The following is an 18,538-nucleotide window of genomic DNA, read 5'->3' as shown; positions in this document are numbered from 1 at the left end:
CAATCTGTAAACAAACTGTTGGAATTTGGCTGATGAACCTTTGGTCCCGGGAACAATTAGTTGCCCCCTCCTCCAAAGGAGATGTTAGCCCCAAGCAGTATTTCAGCTTTACGGATATAGACCCTTCATGGACAGTTGTCAACATTCATTCAGCAGAGATCTTGAGTGTTAGAGTGTTGAGAAACTTTAAAGGCATTTTTTTTTTCTCCATTGAGTATTTCACCTGAATGAGAAGATTAGAGAATGTTGCTAGATCCAGAATTGAACATTGTTGGCACTGAAAGGAAGCAGCTGGGATTTTCTGAAATACTAAGCGTGACTGTTCTTAGCTTCCTTCTCATCCTTCCTTTGCAGCGTAAGCACTGACTGAGGATCTCCTTAATCAATTATTATACAATTCATCAAAGAACTCAGCTTGTAGCAGAGTCCATACTGGCTATGCCCTACTCAGAGCCCCAACCTTACAGCATGCTCTTTATATAACTGACTACAGCATTCATAATTTTCAGGGAGCATGGGAAAGAGAATGACTTCTTATCAAAAAACATCAGTGATCCATGAAAGCCATCCTCCACATGGTACCATGTCACGGGGACCCCCCGATCCTCCAAGCGCTTCTTATAGAGCAAGGCATCATCACGGAGGATATCATTCTCACAGCTCACCAGGAAGGCCTCCGGAAGCTGGGCTTACAAGGGGTGAATTTTCCACATCCAACAAGTGTTTGTTTTCTAGATAGGCAGCCTCATTAAAGGGGGCAGGAAACACAGGTTGGCAGCCTGTCTTCTTGAACCTGTTGGGTAGGTTGTCAGTGCTGAGCCACTTCCAGTTCTTCTTCCAGACTTTGGGGGGAATAAAAGCCCCACTCACGATGGCATCTCACCAGGAGAAGTCAATAAGCAGGTATTTAAACATGCAAGTTATTATGAACTTCTGGGTGAGGAATGGAATGCATGAGTTCTAGTGAAAGGATGGCAGTTGAAAATTGATAAGTTGGACGAAGGGATAAATCAGGACCTGGGCCCAGATTTGCAGAAGATCCAACCTGCCCACCAAGGTCTGGGAGATCAAGGCTGCTATTCCTGCCCCAATGCTGACTCCGCAGAGCACAACCCGGGAGGAATCCACCCCATATGTTCCCAGGGTCTTCAGGAAGTGAATGGAGGCATTCAGGCAATCATAGGAAATGGTATAGTAATGGTGATCAAGAAGCTTGCGGTACCTGAGTAAGCAGGGGACAGAAGCACCCCTGTGTGAACAGGGGTCGCTGGGAAGCCACGTTGCTTTCCACTCCCTCTTGCAATGGTGTTTCTAATTAAACCTTCAGAATGGCCCTCTGAGGGTGCTTACCCCCACTTTTTGCATATGAGGATGTGAAGAACCTTTCCTTAACTTGTGGGCAGGGATCCTTGATTCCAAAACTATGCTGTCTACTTTCCATAGATAGAGATGCTCATACAAGAATGTGCAGCTTCTGCTATACAGCACAGGGAGCCCAGCCTGGCACTCTATGATGACCTAGAGGGCTGAGATGGGGGTAGGGGGTGGGGGAAGGGAGGCTCAAGAGGGAGGAGACATGTATAATTATGACTGATTCAGGTTGTTGTATGGCAGAAACCAACACAGTACTGTAAAGCAATTTTCCTCCATTTGAAAAAAATTGAAAAATAAGAGATTTGAACAACAAGAAAAAAACATGCAACTTAGAAAGCTGTTCACATCAGAAGCAAAACAACCAGCAGTGTCAAGAAAGGCCAATGAAGCTGCTGCCACTCATGAAAGAAAAGGGTAGGAGAAACCAAAATGAAAGTCAAGGGCAAGTTTCTTTCAGGTAGAATTTTTTTAAAAAGAAAAATCTAATGGACCAAGGTTTGTTCCCACCAGTGACTCAGAGTTGCCTTCTTTTGTGGGGCTGTAGGATGGAAAGAAGGGGTTTGGGAAGTGTTCGGATGGTGAAGGTGTAGAGAAGGTAGGCAGTCAGAAAACAGACGCAACTGGAGCTGTGGCAGACCCAGGTGCCAGAGGTTGGCAATCAGCATCCTGGGGGTTTGTCTAAGCCCTCAAAGCGTGTCTCCTCACAGGAATTCAAGGGCAAAGAGGAGCTTTAATATGAACCATATAAATTAAAACATTGTTTAGCCATAAGAAAGAAGGAAATCCTGCCATTTGCAACAACTTGGATGAAACCAGGATGTTACACTGAGTGAAATAAGTCAGACAGAGAAAGACAAACTGTATGCTATCCTTACACATAGAATCTAAAGAAGCCAAAACTCAGAGAGACAGAGAGTTGAGTGGTGGCTACGAGGGGCTCCGGGGTGTTGAGGGAAATGAGGAGATGCTGGTCAAACGATACAAACTTCCAGTTATAAGATTAACAAGTCCTGGGGACCTACAGTACAGGTTAGTGACTATAGTTAACAATAATATTCTATATACTTGAAAGTTGCTAAGAGAGTAGATCTTAAAGGTCCTCACCAGAAAAAGAAATGCTAATTATGTTATATAATGGTAGCAATCATATTGCAGTATGTAAGTATATCAAACCAACAGGTTGAACACCTTAAATTGACACAAGGCACATATCATTATAGTTCAATAAAGCTGGGAGAGCAGGTGAACTTCTAAAACTAATAAAGTGAAAGTGAAGTTGCTCAGTCATGTCCAACTCTTTTCGACCCCATAGACTGTAGCCTACAAGGCTCCTCATACATGGAATTTTCCAGGCAAGAGTGCTGGAGTGGGTTGCCATTTCCTTCTCCAGGGGATCTTCCTTGCCCAGGGATCGAACCCGGGTCTAACACAAGCTAACTAATGCATGAATCAAGACTGGAATAACAGAAAGGAATACGTTTAAAAAATAGAAACAGCTTGGCTAAACCCCCAGTTAACAGTTTAGCTAAACTAGGATTAGATAACGTATTTAAAATATGGTTGTTATCTAAAATTTTTATTTGAGGCTGTTGCTAGTTATCTTTTCAGTTCTTGCAACCTATCACTTAAAAGCATCAAAAAAAAAAAAAAGAAAGAAACCTCATTCTACTTGTAAGATTAAATTGAGAATTCCATAAGGAAAAATGACACCTTAGACTAGTGGCTTTCAAACTTATTTAGAACAAAAAAAAAAATTTTTTTTTATTAAAATGATACCTGGAGCTTCACCAAATAAAATAGGTAAATGCAGTTGTTCTGGTTTTGCCCAAAGATAAGACACCTGAATCCCCCACTTCTTTTTCATCTTTGACCTCCGGATCCACCTCTGAGACACTGAGGGAAGCCCTAGTGCTCTACGGAACCCAGTTTGAAAACCACTGCCTTCTATTTGACCTTGAATTTTATTTCCTGTAAAAGGTTTCCTAAAGCATCATTTTTAAGAATACAATTCGGGGACTTCCCTCGTGGTCAAGTGGTTAAGACTCCATACTCCCAGTTCAGGGGCCTAGGTTCCATCCCTGGTCAGGGAAATAGATCCCGCATGCCACAACTAGGACCTGGTGCAGCCAAATAGATAAATATATTTTTTAAAAAAATAAATAGTAGGGTGGGTTGATTGCTTATAACTCTGCCACATTTCCACAGTAAGCAATATAGTGATCAATAATTCAATGTTATCAGTATGGGGTCCCACTTAAACGCAGGCAAGGCACATGCGCCTCTGTGGAGTCCTCACGGTGAGATGGCCCCAGCACCTGTAAGCAGCAAGCACAAGCTTCAGCTTCCACTGTGCCATGTCTAGAAGTGAATGCTGCTGCTGCTTAGTCATTTCAGTCGTGTCTGACTCTATGTGATCCCATGGACTGCAGCCCGCCAGGCTCCTCTGTCCATGGGATTCTCTAGGCAAGAGTACTGAGGTGGATTGCCACGCTCTCCTCCAGGGGATCTTCTCGACCTACGGATCGAACCCAGGTCTCCTGCATTGCAGGCAGATTCTTTACCGCTGAGCCACCAGGGAAGCCCCAGAAGTGAATGTGACTCATCAAATGGCAAGCATACAAACCTGACGTCATGAAATAGCATATGCTTTCTGTTGCAGAATCCCAGACCTGCTGGTATGAAACAGAAATGCCTACACCTCCTTGGACTCTCTCTTGCCTGCGCACCTTCAGGGATGAAGGCTCTGCAGAGCCAGATGGTTGAAAGACAAATCTTTCAAACACATATTCTCCAGGGTCTTACTTAAGAAACTCCATTATGTCTTGACAGAAAATCAGGGAGCACCCAGACCATAATCATTTCTCCCTTAGGGTTCTCAGGGCATTTCCCCCCAGGCACCATCCACCTGGCAACCTGAAGAAACTTACCTGCTTTTCTTCCTCCCCCAGCCTAGCTTATCAAAACCTATATGCCAAGTCTTTTCAGCTGTCTAGAATAACAGTACAGTAAACAGCACAACAGTGTGCTCAGTCACATCTGATTCTGCAACCCATGGACTGTAGCCCACCAGGCTCCTCTGTCCATGGGATTTCCCAGGCAAGAATACTGGAGTGGGTTGCCCATTTCCTCCTCCAGGGGATCTTCCTAATCCAGAGATTATATCAATAACTTCAGATATGCAGATGACACCACTCATGGCAGAAAGCGAAGAAGAACTAAAGAGCCTCTTGATGAAACTGAAAGAGGAGAGTGAAAAAATTGGCTTAAAACTCAACATTCAGAAAACTAAGATCATGGCATCTGGTCCCATCACTTCATGGCAAATAGATGGGGAAACAATGGAAATAGTGACAGATTTTATTTTCTTGGGCTCCAAAATCACTGCAGATGGTGACTGCAGCCATGAAATTAAAAGACGCTTGCTCCTTGGAAGAAAAGTTATGACCAACCTAGACAGCATATTAAAAAGCAAAGACATTACTTTGCCAACAAAGATCTGTCTAGTTGAAGCTATGGTTTTTCAAGTAGACGTGTGGATGTGAGAGTTGGATGATAAAGAAAGCTGAGTGCCGAAAAATTGATGCTTTTGAATTGTGGTGTTGGAGAAGACTCTTGAGAGTCCCTTGGACAGCAAGAAGATCCAACCAGTCCATCCTAAAGAAAATCAGTCCTGAATATTCATTGGAAGGACTGATGCTGAAGCTGAAACTCCAATACTTTGCCCACCTGATGTGAAGAACTGATTCATTTGAAAAGACCCTGATGCTGGGAAAGACTGAAGGTGGGAGGAGAAGGGGATGACAGAGGATGAGATGGTTGGATGGCATCACCAACTTGATGGACATGAGTTTGAGTAAGCTCAGGGAGTTGGTGATGGACAGGGAGGCCTGGTGTGTTGCAGTCCATGGGGTCACAAAGGGTCCAACACAACTGAGTGACTCAACTGAACTGAACTGCATTGGCAGGCAGATTCTTTAGCATTAGTGCCACTTGGGAAGCCCAAGAATAACAATATCCTCAGCAATACTCAACAAGGTATTAGCAGAGGTGCTTATTAACACCTTTATGTATTCAAGGGATGTTTTTATTATCACTAAGCCCTCAGAGATGTAGAGTCTGATGGACGCTCTAACGGTGGAATGTCAGACATGAGGCTCAGCTGGCTGGGAGGTACAATGATGAGGACTGGAAAGATGCTATCTTCCTCCATCTCATAAAGAAAACCGGAGATACTGAGGAAGTTGCTTTGTTTGAGGGGGCTTGTTTTAGAGGTTAAATCTAAAGGGAACGTTTTTAGCTTCTCTCACTTGTGTTCTCTAAACTGTTTCCCTGTGACTTGTGATCTGTTGGATTCAGAACCAGAATTCTGGTGAGTGGTCCCCACAGCCCCTTCCATTCACTCAAAAGCCCTCTCCTATTTTCAAGGAACTTCAGGTGCTCAGAGTTATGGCTTCCTTGAGATGCTCCCAACATTAGTCCCTTCATGGTCGGGAGTTAATTAGCTAGCTAGTTAGTTCATAAGTTCATTAGTTATTCATTTTAACAATGTGAAAAATATCATTGCCCCAAAGAACAGCCAGGATATTAACTAGAACCTTCAGAATCTTCAGCCAACCCCATAATACCCCCAGCACCATCCCATCTCACTGCCTCCCCCATTTGAGGGAATGGTTACCTTGAATCACATAGCCATCATTCTCTTTCCTTTTTATGTAATTTCATTGTGCCTATGCATATTCCTTAAAAGTGTTGCTCTGATTTTAATTGTTTTTCATTCTGTAGACAGAGTATCTCGCTTTATGTAATTTTTTGAAAATTATCTCACTAAATTTTATACTGCCAAGATTCATCCACATTATGAGTGTGCCTTCATTTGAACAGCTATGCCATATCCCATAATGCCTTAATGGCTGTGTAATGTAACACTGACTTCATGTCCTTCCTGTTGATGGGCATTTGAGTTGTTTCTGGTTTAGGCTGTTTTGAATGCTATCTTGCCTGTCTCCATGGACACATATGCAAGAATGTCTCTCCAGGGTTAGGACCTCTGTTCTGCAAATCATCTGGGGCCTCACCCCTACCTTCTGCCACCAGGTAACACCCACTAACTTTCTCCAGCAACTCACCCAACTGCCAGCAGCACAGAGTCAGTCTCCTGGGCTAGAGAACAACACAGGCTGTGGTATATGTCTGCAAGGCAAAACCAACACAGCAGCAGCTGCCTGTGAGTAGCCTGTACAAGGATTGGTGCCCACAGGGCCCAGCATTGCCCCCCAGCTCACAGGAAGAGCTACCAGCAATGCTGGCACTAGGTGTGACAGCTCCCCTCTCTTCCTGTTCTTGCTTCCCTTGAAGTGACTCTGGCCAACTCTGCCTGGACAATAGAAAAAGCTTAAAATCAGACACCTGAATCCACCCAAGTCTGCTGAATGTCGGGGAGCAGATATGCCTTGGGGCTCACCAGCCACAATGTTTTATTTGACGGCAGGGGAAACCTTGGAGTTAGAAGGCTTGGTGCTCTGAAACCAACAAAGCCAAGATGAGGGAAGTTGGGCATGTCTGCCCTGAAATGTGAATAATAATTATATATCTATATATGTAAATATATATATGTATGGGCTTCCCAGGTGGCTCAGTGGTAAAGAATCCACCTGTCAATGCAGGAGATGAGGGTTCGATCCCTGGGTCGGGAAGATCCCTGGAGGAGGGCATAGCAACCCACTCCAGTATTCTTGCCTGGAGAATCCCATGGAAGAGGAGCCTGCCGGGCTACAGCCCATGGGGTCACAGAGTCGGACACAGCTGAAGCGACTGAGCACGCATACACTTGTTTTTCTTTCGCTGCTTGGCCCCATTGTTTGGGTAAGCTCCGTAAGGACCTTTCCTGTTCTCCACAATGTCCCCTGGGCCTCAAAGAGGGTCTAACACATAGTAGGTCCTTAAAAAATATTTGCTGAGCAAGTCCTGCTGTTACTTTTGGAAGTAACGTCATTCCTCTGCAGAGGAAGAGGAACAGTCACAGACGAAAAATGGAGTGCTCCCAGAGGCCTCTGAAAGGGGAGAGTGATCTTAATCAAGGGGGCCAGTACAAAGGAGATGTGTGCATGTGTGCTCACCACTGACTCCAGCCTGCCAGGCTTCTCTGTCCAGGGAATTCTCCTGGCAAGAACACTGGCGTTGGTTGCCAGGTTGCCATTTCCTTCAGGGGATCTTCCTGACCCAGGGTCTGAAGCCTCATCTCCAGGGTCTCCTGCATTGCAGGCAGATTCTCTACCACTGAGCCACCAGTGCAGTCTCACAAAGTAGATACTCAGGGAGAGCATCCAGGGACCAAGTGCAGATATTATATTCTACCACAAGGTGGCAGTACAGCCTAATCTCAGGGAACATGTAATGGGACAGCTAATCTCTTCACCTGGGCAGATTTTCTCCTGTGCAGCCATCTCTCCATCCTCCCATTTGTTGGTTGGTTTATATCCCTTTACCCAGTTATTCACCCATCCATCCATCTATGTATTCATGTGCTCACTGTTGTCCAGTCCCTAAGTTGTGTTTGACATTTTGGGGCTCCCAAGGACTGTTGCACACTAGTGCGACACACCGGTGCACTGTCCTCCACTATCTCCCAGAGTTTGCTCAAATTCATGTCCATTGAGTTGGTGATGCTATATAACCATCTCATCCTCTGCCACCCCCTTCTTTTGCCTTCAATCTCCCAGCATCAGGGTCTTTTCCAGTGAGTCAGCTCTTCGCATCAGGTGGTCAAAGTATTGGAGCTTCAGCTTCAGCATCAGTCTTTCCAGTGAATATTCAAGGGTGATCTCTAGGATTAACTGATTTGATCAGCTTGCAGGCCAAAGGATTCTCAAGACTCTTCTCCAGCACCTGGAGAATTTGAAAGCACCAATTCTTCAGAACTCAGACTTCTTTATGTTCTACCTCTCACATCCAGTACATGATAACTGGAAAAGCCATAGCTTTGACTGTATGGACCCTTGTCAGAAAAGTGATGTCGCTACTTTTTAATACACTGTCTAGGTTTGTCATAACTTTCCTTCCAAGGAGCAAACATCTTTTAATTTCATAGCTGCAGTCACCATCTGCAGTGATTTTGGAGCCCAGGAAAATAAAACCTGTCACTGCTTCCAATTTTTCCCCTTTCATTTGCCATGAAATGATGGGATTAGATGCCATGAAATGATGGGACTAGATGCCATGATCTTAGTTTTTTGAACACTGAGTTTTAAGCCAGCTTTTTCACTCTTTTCTTTCACTACCATCAAGAAATCTTTTAGTTCCTCTTCACTTTCTGCCATTAGAGTGGTATCATCTGCATATCTGAGACTGTTGATATTTCTACCATCAATGTTGATTCCAGCTTGTGATTCATCCAGCCTGACATTTTCCAAGATATGCTCTGCGTATAAGTAAAATAAGCAGGGTGACAATATATAGCCTTGACATACTCCTTTCCCAATTTTGAACCAGTCCATTGTTCCATGTCCAATTCTAACTGTTTCTTCTTGACCCACATATAAGTTTCTCAAAAGACAGGTAAGATGGTCTGGTATTCCCATCTCTTTAAGAATTGTCCACAGTTTGTTGTGATCCACACAGTCAAAGGCTTTAGCATAGTCAATGACGCAGAAGTAGATGTTTTTCTGGAATTCTCTTGCTTTTTCTATGATCCAACGGATGCTGGCAGTTTGATCTCTAGTTACTCTGCCTTTTTTAAACACAGCTTGTACATCTGGAAGTTCTTGGTTCACATACTATCGAAGCCTAGCTTGAAGGATTTTGAGCATTATCTTGCAACAATGTGAAATGAGCACAATACTCCAGTAGCTTGAACATTTTTTGGCATTGCCCTTCTTTGGGATTGGAATGAAAACTGACATTTTCCAGTCCTGTGGCCACTGCTGAATTATCCAAATTTGTGTGTAACATTTTAGCAGCAGCATCTTTTAGAATTTCAAATAACTCAGCTAGAATTCCCCATCACTTCCACTGGCTTTGTTTGTAGTAATACTTTGTAAGGCCCACTTGACTTCATCCTCCGGGATGTCTGGCTCCAGGTGAGTGACCATACCACCATGGTTATCCAGGTCATTAAGACCTTTTCTATATACTTCTGTGTATTACCACTTCTTAATCTCTTCTGCTTCTGTTAGGTCCTTATCCTTTCTGTCCTTTATTATGCCCATCCTTGTGTGAAATGTCCCTTTGCTATATCCAATTTTCTTGAAGAGATCTTATTTCTTTCAAGAAATAAAACCGTGGGTCTAGCCCTGGGGTCCTGCAACAAGCAAAACAGAAGTCTTTCTTGCACTCTCAGACTTTCCGTTCTTAGTTGGGGGATGCAGACAGTAAATAAGGAAACACCTGGAGGAAGGAGATACATTCAGGTTGTGCCAACTGCCATGAAGAAAATGTCAAAGGATGATGCCAAGGATGGATGGACCCCAGGCCTAGGGCAGGGCTCTAGAGTGGGCAGGGAGAGCTCTTTAGAGAAGATGTCCAGGAGACCACTCTGGGGAGGGACCTTTGAGATCAAACTGGAAGAATGAAGAGGGGTCGCCAGTTCTGCAAAGTGAGGAGGTGCGGGGAGACAACTCTGGAGGCCGGGAAACAGCAAGTGAGGGAGATTCAGAGAGAAGGAGCCTGGAGTGTCTGCCGCACAGGCAGTGTGGCTGCCGCAGAGTGATCACTGTGGGCCGGCGGGCGGCCCAGGTGAGCAGGCAGGAGAGGCCTGAAGGGCCAGCACCAGCTCCTCGGGGAAGTTCAGGTTTCATCTAAAGGCCCTGGAGGGGTCTTGCCTGGTGGTCCAATGGTTAAGAATCTGCCTTCCAATGCAGGGATGTGGCTTCGTTCCCGGATCTGGGAACCAACATCCCACATGCCACGTGGCAGCTAGCCCCATGCGCCACAGCTACTGAAGCCCAGGTGCCCTAGAGTCTGTGCTCTGCAGCAAGAGAAGCCGCCTCAGGAAGAAGCCCGCACACTGCGGCACAGTGGCCGGCGCCTGCTGCATCTAGAGAAAGCCCACACACAGCAGTGGAGACCTAATGCAGACAAAAATGATAAATAAATTTATTTTTTGAAAAAAGACCCTAAGGCTTCCCTGGTGGCTTAGTGGTAAAGAATCCACCTGCCAATGCAGGAGATATGGGTTCGATCCCTGGTCCGGGAAGATCCTGCACGTCGTTGAGCGGCTAATTCTGTGTGCCATAGGCATTGAGCCTGTGCTCTAGAGCCAGGGAGCCAGAACAAGAAGCCACTGCAGTAAGAAGCCGATGCAGTACATAGAGAGTAGCCCCCACTCACCAAAACTAGGGAAAAGCCCGAGCAGCAAGGAAGACTCAGCACAGCCAAAAATAAATAAAATTATTAAAAACAAAACAAAACACCTGGAAAGCCACAAGAAGGGCTTCCGTGCAAGACAGACAAGTTCCAACTTATACTTTTATGAGCTCCTTCTGGCTACTGGGTGAGGATGAGACCGTGAAGGGCCAGGAGTGACGCGGGAGAGCAGTTGTTGAGATGTGGGAGTAAAGGGATGCGGCAAGAGAAAGACCACAATGATGCTGCAGAGCCTGCAAGAAATGCGTGCATTTGAGAAAGATTGCGGGGGAAGAACACACAGGATCAGCGATGGCTATGAGTGGTGAGCAGGGTGAGGGGAGCAGAGTCAATACTGCAGGGCCATAAATGCCACCCCCACCCCCCTCACCGCCCCAGCCACTTCACCACCCTCTCCTTGACCTAGACTATCACAGTATAAAAAAGAACAATTCCACACCATCTGCTGACTTGAGCCCAAAGCCCATAGTCTGGACTCCCAGTAAAAATCTCCAACTGCTGATTTCTTTCTGGAGAAGGAAGTGGCAATCCATTTCTGATTTCTTGGAGAAACTCCAACAAGGTTCCCATGGGAGAGGTAGGGGGCAAAGCTGTGTGTGTGTATGAGGCTCTTCCTTTATGAAGCCACCGTGGAGGATCTTACCCAGGCTCCCCATTAAGGTGGCTCCCTCCATGGAAGAAGATGATGCCTCACTGGGGACTCGGGGAGGGTGTCTTGGGCTGGAACAGCCTGACTGGTATGGTCCCAAAACGCAGGTTGGTTACCACGAGCGCAGGATCCTCCTTGATTCTCACGCTATTCTGCAAAAACTGGAGAAATCTGGGCAGGGAGCAAACCCCTACCTTCTCAAATATACTCCCCTGTTAGAGGTAAGAGAAAGAGAGGGAGAGATTAGAGAAGTTAGGGTCTATCTGAATGGTAGATGACTCCTTGGAGAAGGAAATGGCAACCCACTCCAGTGTTCTTGCCTGGAGAATCCCAGGGATGGGGGAGCCTGGTGGGCTGCCATCTATGGGGTCACACAGAGTCGGACACGACTGAAGCGACTTAGCAGCAGCAGATGACTTCTGCTCCTTGTAACTGCTAGGATGTTCTTGCAGTTTCTCGTGTGCCTCAAAGCATGGCCCCAGGGCTCATCAGGAAGCGACAGGCTCTGGAGAGTGTGTCCAGATAAAGGGGCGAGTTTGCAGAATTTCCTCCCAAAAGCTCTTGGTTGAACAGTGGTAAGAATTTGCCAAAGAGCTAGCCCACGTTTGGGCTGAGTGGTTGGGCATTGAGCTCATCAAAGCAAATGTCCAAGGCAAGATGACTGGCAACCAGGCTCTCTTTGGCCCCCAGCTTGAGATGGCAGAGACAGGTTAACACCTGGGTTAACACCATCATTGCCTCCGTGGATTAGGACAGATGCTTAAGCCACATTTGTGTTCAACAGAAAAAAGTAATGAGACCAATTAGGGATGTCTGCCATGGGTTCAGGAAAGAAAATGAAAGTCATTCAGTTGTGTCTGACTCTTTGCAACCCCATGGACTATACACTCCATTGGATTCTTCAGGCCAGAATACTGGAGTGGGTAGCCTTTCCCTTCTCCAGGGGATCTTCCCAACCCAGGGATCAAACACAGGTCTCCCACATTGCAAACAGATTCTTTACCAGCTGAGCCACAAGGGAAGCCCAAGAATACTGAAGTGGGTAGCCTACTCCTTCTCCAGCAGATCTTCTCAACCCAGGAATCGAACTGGGGTCCCCTGCATTGCAGGTGGATTCTTTACCAACTGACCTATCAGGAAAGTCCATGGGCTCAGGAGGAGGGAGCAGTGGTACAAGGCCACCTATCTGCCAAATGTGAAAAGAAGTCTATTGTTTTTAAACTAATATGGTCACTCTGGTTATAAGCAAACAAATAGTGAAATATTTCATGAGATGTAGTTACATGGTAATGTATCACATATAATAAATGCATCTCAACCACATCAGATCATCTTGTCTATGGACCTCACATGGACTATGTGTCTGTGTCAGAAAGCAAACAGCACGAGGTGATAATACTGAACGCAGTAAGAACAGCTGACACTTACCTGTCACCTGCAACATGCCAATCCTGGTCCAAGGGCTTTAGGTTATTAACTGGCTCAAACTGTTCAGCAACCCTTCTAAGTCAAGCACGATTATCAGTTCCATTTTGCAGATGGGGCAAGTGAGGCATACCAAGGTCAAGTGCCTTGCCCATCAATGAATAAGATATAGAATTTATGTTCTCAACCACTAACCTAGAAACAGCTTGGATTCTGGAATCAAGCAGATTCAAATTCAAGACTTAGCTCTGCTGCTCCTGCTGCTGCTACTAAGTCGCTTAGTCGTGTCCGACTCTGTGCGACCCCATAGACAGCAGCCCACCAGGTTCCCCTGTCCCTGGGATTCTCCAGGCAAGAACACTGGAGTGGGTTGCCATTTCCTTCTCTGATGCAGTAAAGTGAAAAGTGAAAGTGAAGTAGCTCAGTCGTGTCCAACTCTTAGTGACCCCATGGACCGCAGCCCACCAGGCTCCTCCATCCATGGGATTTTCCAGGCAGGAGTACTGGAGTGGGGTGCCATTGCCTTCTCCAAGACTTAGCTCTACCTACCACTATCTCACTGAAAGACTTCAAGTGTTCCCTTCTCTGAGCTTCAGTGTTCCTCATTTGTAAAATAGAAGAATCAGGTCTACAGTCCCCGAGGATGAAGCTTGGGAATCAGATGTGACCATCCATGGAGAGTGTATCGCTGGTGGGTTCTGGCAAGTGTGAGGTCACATCCATTGGTGTGACCTTGCCCAAGGTCTGTGGGATGCCTCAGGGCATTCCCTCCATGGAGACAACCCCACCCCTATGCCAGCTGCCCCACTGCCAAGGCTAAGGTTTCTCAAAAGGGAACTCCCAACAAAACCACTACTTTTCTGCTTGAGTTGGAGGAGAGCAAGGTTACCAGGGCCGTGAGGATGACCTCCTTTCCCACCATTTGGCCCACATCTGAGGAACCCATTCCAGCATCTTGAAGTGTAAATGGTTCAGGGATTTTGAACAATGCAAAGTGGTGATAAACATCTCTTAGCACCACATTCTGAAAGGTCACTAGATACGGCCAGGAAGTTAGAATTGTTTTTGTTTTTTTTTTTTAATATTTATTTGGCTGTGCTGGGTCTTCACTGTTGTGCATGGACTTTCTCTAGCTGCAGAGAGCAGTGGCTGCTCTCTAGTTGCGGTGCAGGCTTCTCATTGTGGTGGCTTCTCCTGTGGTGAGGCATGGGCTCAGCAGTTGTGGCACACGGGCTTAGATGCTCTGTGGCATGTGGGATCTTCCCGGACCAGGGACAAAACCAGGTCCCCTGCATTGCAAGGTGGATACTTAACCCACTGGACCGCCAGGAAAGCCTGGTTTGGTTTGTTTTTTCCAGCAATGAGTTCACGTTTGCCAGAGCTAGTCATTTAGGACAGAAACAATTTAAGAAGATTGATTACTGTCTACTATTATTTATAATATTATACTGTCTATATTATTTATAATATTATTATAATATTATAGTATATTATTTATTATTTAATGGTATATTATTTATAATATATAAATTTAATAAAATAAATATATTTATTTAATAAAATAAATATTACTTATAATATTATACTGTCTATATTATTTATAATATTATTATAATATTATAGTATATATTTATAATATAATGTATATTGTTTATTATTTAAGAGTATATTATTTATAATATGCTGTCTATTATTGTTTATAATATTATATATAATATTTACAATAGGCTTTATATTTATGTAAGTATATAGTATATATAATATAAACATAAGTATATAAGTATTATATATCTATATTATAATTATATTGTTTGCATAAATGTTATTATATGTATATATAAATACTATGATTATAGTATATGATTCCTGTTATTGTCTGGAAAAACACAAACAAATTTTTTGGCCCATCTAATGACAGAACGTGGTCCACTGGAGAAGGGAATGGCAAGCCACTTCAGTATTCTTGCCTTGAGAACCCCATGAACAGTATGAAAAGGCAAAATGATAGGATACCAAAAGAGGAACTCCCCAGGTCATTAGGTGCCCAATATGCTACTGGAGATCAGTGGAAAAGTAACTCCAGAAAGAATGAAGGGATGGAGCCAAAGCAGAAACAATACCCAGTTGTGCATGTGACTGGTGATAGAAGCAAGGTCCGATGCTGTAAAGAGCAGTATTGCATAGGAACCTGGAATGTCAGGTCCATGAGTCAAGGCAAATTGGAAGTGGTCAAACAAGAGATGGCAAGGATGAATGTCGACATTCTAGGAATCAGCGAACTAAAATGGACTGGAATGGGTGAATTTAACTCAGGTGACCATTATATCTACTACTGTGGGCAGGAATTCCTCAGAAGAAATGGAGTAGCCATCATGGTCAACAAAAGAGTCTGAAATGCAGTACTTGGATGCAATCTCAAAAACGACAGAATGATCTCTGTTCGTCTCCAAGGTAAACCATTCAATATCACAGTTATCCAAGTCTATGCCCCAACCAGTAATGCTGAAGAAGCTGAAGTTGAATGGTTTTATGAAGACCTACAAGACCTTTTAGTACCAACACCCAAAAAAGATGTCCTTTTCATTACAGGGGACTGGAATGCAAAAGTAGGAAGTCAAGAAACACCTGGAGTAACAGGCAAATTTGGCCTTGAAATGCGGAATGAAGCAGGGCAAAGACTAATAGAGTTTTGCCAAGAAAATGCACTGGTCATAGCAAACACCCTCTTCCAACAACACAAGAGAAGACTCTACACATGGACATCACCATATGGTCAACACCGAAATCAGATTGATTATATTCTTTGCAGCCAAAGATGGAGAAGCTGTATACAGTCAACAAAAACAAGACCAGGAGCTGACTGTGGCTCAGATCATGAACTCCTTATTAGCAAATTCAGACTTAAATTGAAGCAAGTAGGGAAAACCGCTAGACCATTCAAGTATGACCGAAATCAAATCCCTTATGATTGTACAGTGGAAGTGAGAAATAGATTTAAGGGCCTAGATCTGATAGATAGGGTGCCTGATGAACTATGGAATGAGGTTCGTGACATTGTACAGGAGACAGGGATCAAGACCATCCCCATGGAAAAGAAATGCAAAAAAGCAAAATGGCTGTCTGGGGAGGCGTTACAAATAGCTGTGAAAAGAAGAGAGGCAAAAAGCAAAGGAGAAAAGCAAAGATATAAGCATCTGAATGGAGAGTTCCAAAGAATAGCAAGAAGAGATAAGAAAGCCTTCTTCAGCAATCAATGCAAAGAAATAGAGGAAAAAAACAGAATTGGAAAGACTAGAGATCTCTTCGAGAAAATTAGAGATACCAAGGGAACATTTCATGCAAAGATGGGCTCGATAAAGCACAGAAATGGTCGGGGCCTAACAGAAGCAGAAGATATGAAGAAGAGGTGGCAAGAATACACAAAAGAACTGTACAAAATAGATCTTCATGACCCAGATAATCATGATGATGTGATCACTAATCTAGAGCCAGACATCTTGAAATGTGAAGTCAAGTGGGCCTTAGAAAGCATCACTACGAACAAAGCTACTGGAGGTGATGGAATTCCAGTTGAGCTCTTTCAAATCCTGAAAGATGATGCTGTGAAAGTGCTGCACTCAATATGCCAGCAAATTTGGAAAACTCAGCAGTGGCCACAGGACTGGAAAAGGTCAGTTTTCATTCCAATTCCAAAGAAAGGCAATGCCAAAGAATGCTCAAACTACCGCACAATTGCACTCATCTCATGCTAGTAAAGTAATGCTCAAAATTCTCCAAGCCAGGCTTCAGCAATACGTGAACCGCAAACTCCCTGATGTTCAAGCTGGTTTTAGAAAAGGCAGAGGAACCAGAGATCAAATTGCCAACATCCGGTGGATCATGGAAAAAGCAAGAGAGTTCCAGAAAAACATCTATTTCTGCTTTGTTGACTATGCCAAAGCCTTTGACTGTGTGGATCACAATAAACTGTGGAAAATTCTGAAAGAGATGGGAATACCAGACCACCTGACCTGCCTCTTGAGAAATCTGTATGCAGGTCAGGAAGCAACAGTTAGAACTGGACATGGAACAACAGACTGGTTCCAAATAGGAAAAGGAGTACATCAAGGCTGTATATTGTCACCCTGCTTATTTAACTTCTATGCAGAATACATCATGAGAAACGTTGGGCTGGAAGAAACACAAGCTGGAATCAAGATTGCTGGGGGAAATATCAATCACCTCAGATATGCAGATGACACCACCCTTACGGCAGAAAGTGAAGAGGAGCTAAAAAGCCTCTTGATGAAAGTGAAAGAGGAGAGTGAAAAAGTTGGCTTAAAGCTCAACATTCAGAAAACGAAGATCATGGCATCCGGTCCCATCACTTCATGGGAAATAGATGGAGAAACAGTGGAAACAGGGTCAGACTTTATTTTGGGGGGCTCCCAAATCACTGCAGATGGTGACTGCAGCCATGAAATTAAAAGACACTTACTCCTTGGAAAAAAAGTTATGACCAACCTAGATAGCATATTCAAAAGCAGAGACATTACTTTGCTGACTAAGGTCCGTCTAGTCAAGGCTATGGTTTTTCCTGTGGTCATGTATGGATGTGAGAGTTGGACTGTGAAGAAGGCTGAGCGCCGAAGAATTGATGTTTTTGAACTGTGGTGTTGGAGAAGACTCTTGAGAGTCCCTTGGACTGCAAGGAGATCCAACCAGTCCATTCTGAAGGAGATCGGTTCCTGGGATTTCTTTGGAAGGAATGATGCTGAAGCTGTAACTCCAGTACTTTGGCCACCTCATTAGAAGAGTTGACTCACTGGAAAAGACTCTGATGCTGGGAGGGATTGGGGGCAGGAGGAGAAAGGGACGACAGAGGATGAGATGGCTGGATGGCATCACGGACTCGATGGACATGAGTCTGAGTGAACTCCGGGAGATGGTGATGAACAGGGAGGCCTGGCGTGCTGCGATTCATGGGGTCGCAAAGAGTTGGATACGACTGAGTGACTGAACTGAACTGAATATTATTTATAAGAATGTATCAGGACTTCCCTGGTAGTGTGATGGATAGAAATCCACCTGCCAATCCAGGAGACACAGAATCAAGCCCTGGTCCGGGAAGATTCCACATGCCTCAGGGCAACTAAGCCTGCACACTGCAACTATGAAGCCCGAGAGCCCTGCAGAGCCCGTGCTCTGCAGCAAGAAAAGACACCACAATGAGAAGCCCAAGCATCGCAAACTGAAGAGTAGTTCCCACTCCCTGAAACTAGAGAAAGCCCACACACAGCAGCAAAAACCCAATGCAGCCAAAAATAAATAAGTAAATAAATAGAATGTGTTAGTAGTATTACAAATGGGGCCATCAGTAGTTTAGGAAAGCCTGAGGTCTAGAACTTCAGATGAAAATTAAGACTCTTTTACAAAATATTCTAGCAGAGCTTAACTTTTAAAATGAACTCTATAGCATTTTCCATATTAATCCTCATATCTTATAGGAAGATCGAAGTCATTCATGTGTGTGTGTGTGTGTGTGTGTGTGTGTGTGTGTGTTAGTCGCTCAGTTGTGTCCGACTCTTTGCAACTCCACAGACTGTAGCCCACTGGTCTCCTCTGACCATGGAATTCTCCAGGCAAGAATATTGGAGTGGTTTGCCATTCTCTTCTCCAGGGATCTTCCCGACCCAAGGATCAAATCCAGGTCTCCTGCATTGCAGGCAGATTCTTTACTGTCTGAGCCAC

At 44.5% G+C, this 18,538-nt stretch overlaps 1 protein-coding gene across 1 annotated transcript in view; it reads right to left on the bottom strand.

Annotated features, from left to right (window-relative positions):
• Positions 1-461: 461 nt before the first annotated feature.
• The window catches only part of AADACL4 (arylacetamide deacetylase like 4), a 29,116-nt gene continuing 11,039 nt past the window's right edge, over positions 462-18,538 (bottom strand). The window contains 5 exon segments of the mRNA XM_040262838.1: positions 462-690; positions 692-1,222; positions 6,501-6,564; positions 11,378-11,402; positions 11,404-11,595. Coding sequence (XP_040118772.1) covers positions 462-690; positions 692-1,222; positions 6,501-6,564; positions 11,378-11,402; positions 11,404-11,595 — 1,041 coding nt within the window.

The sequence above is a fragment of the Oryx dammah genome, unplaced genomic scaffold, assembly GCF_014754425.2.
Source record: "Oryx dammah isolate SB20612 unplaced genomic scaffold, SCBI_Odam_1.1 HiC_scaffold_21, whole genome shotgun sequence".
Classification (NCBI taxonomy): domain Eukaryota; kingdom Metazoa; phylum Chordata; class Mammalia; order Artiodactyla; family Bovidae; genus Oryx; species Oryx dammah.
The sequence above is the reverse complement of the archived record's forward strand: the minus strand, read 5'-3'. Positions and strand labels throughout refer to the sequence as shown.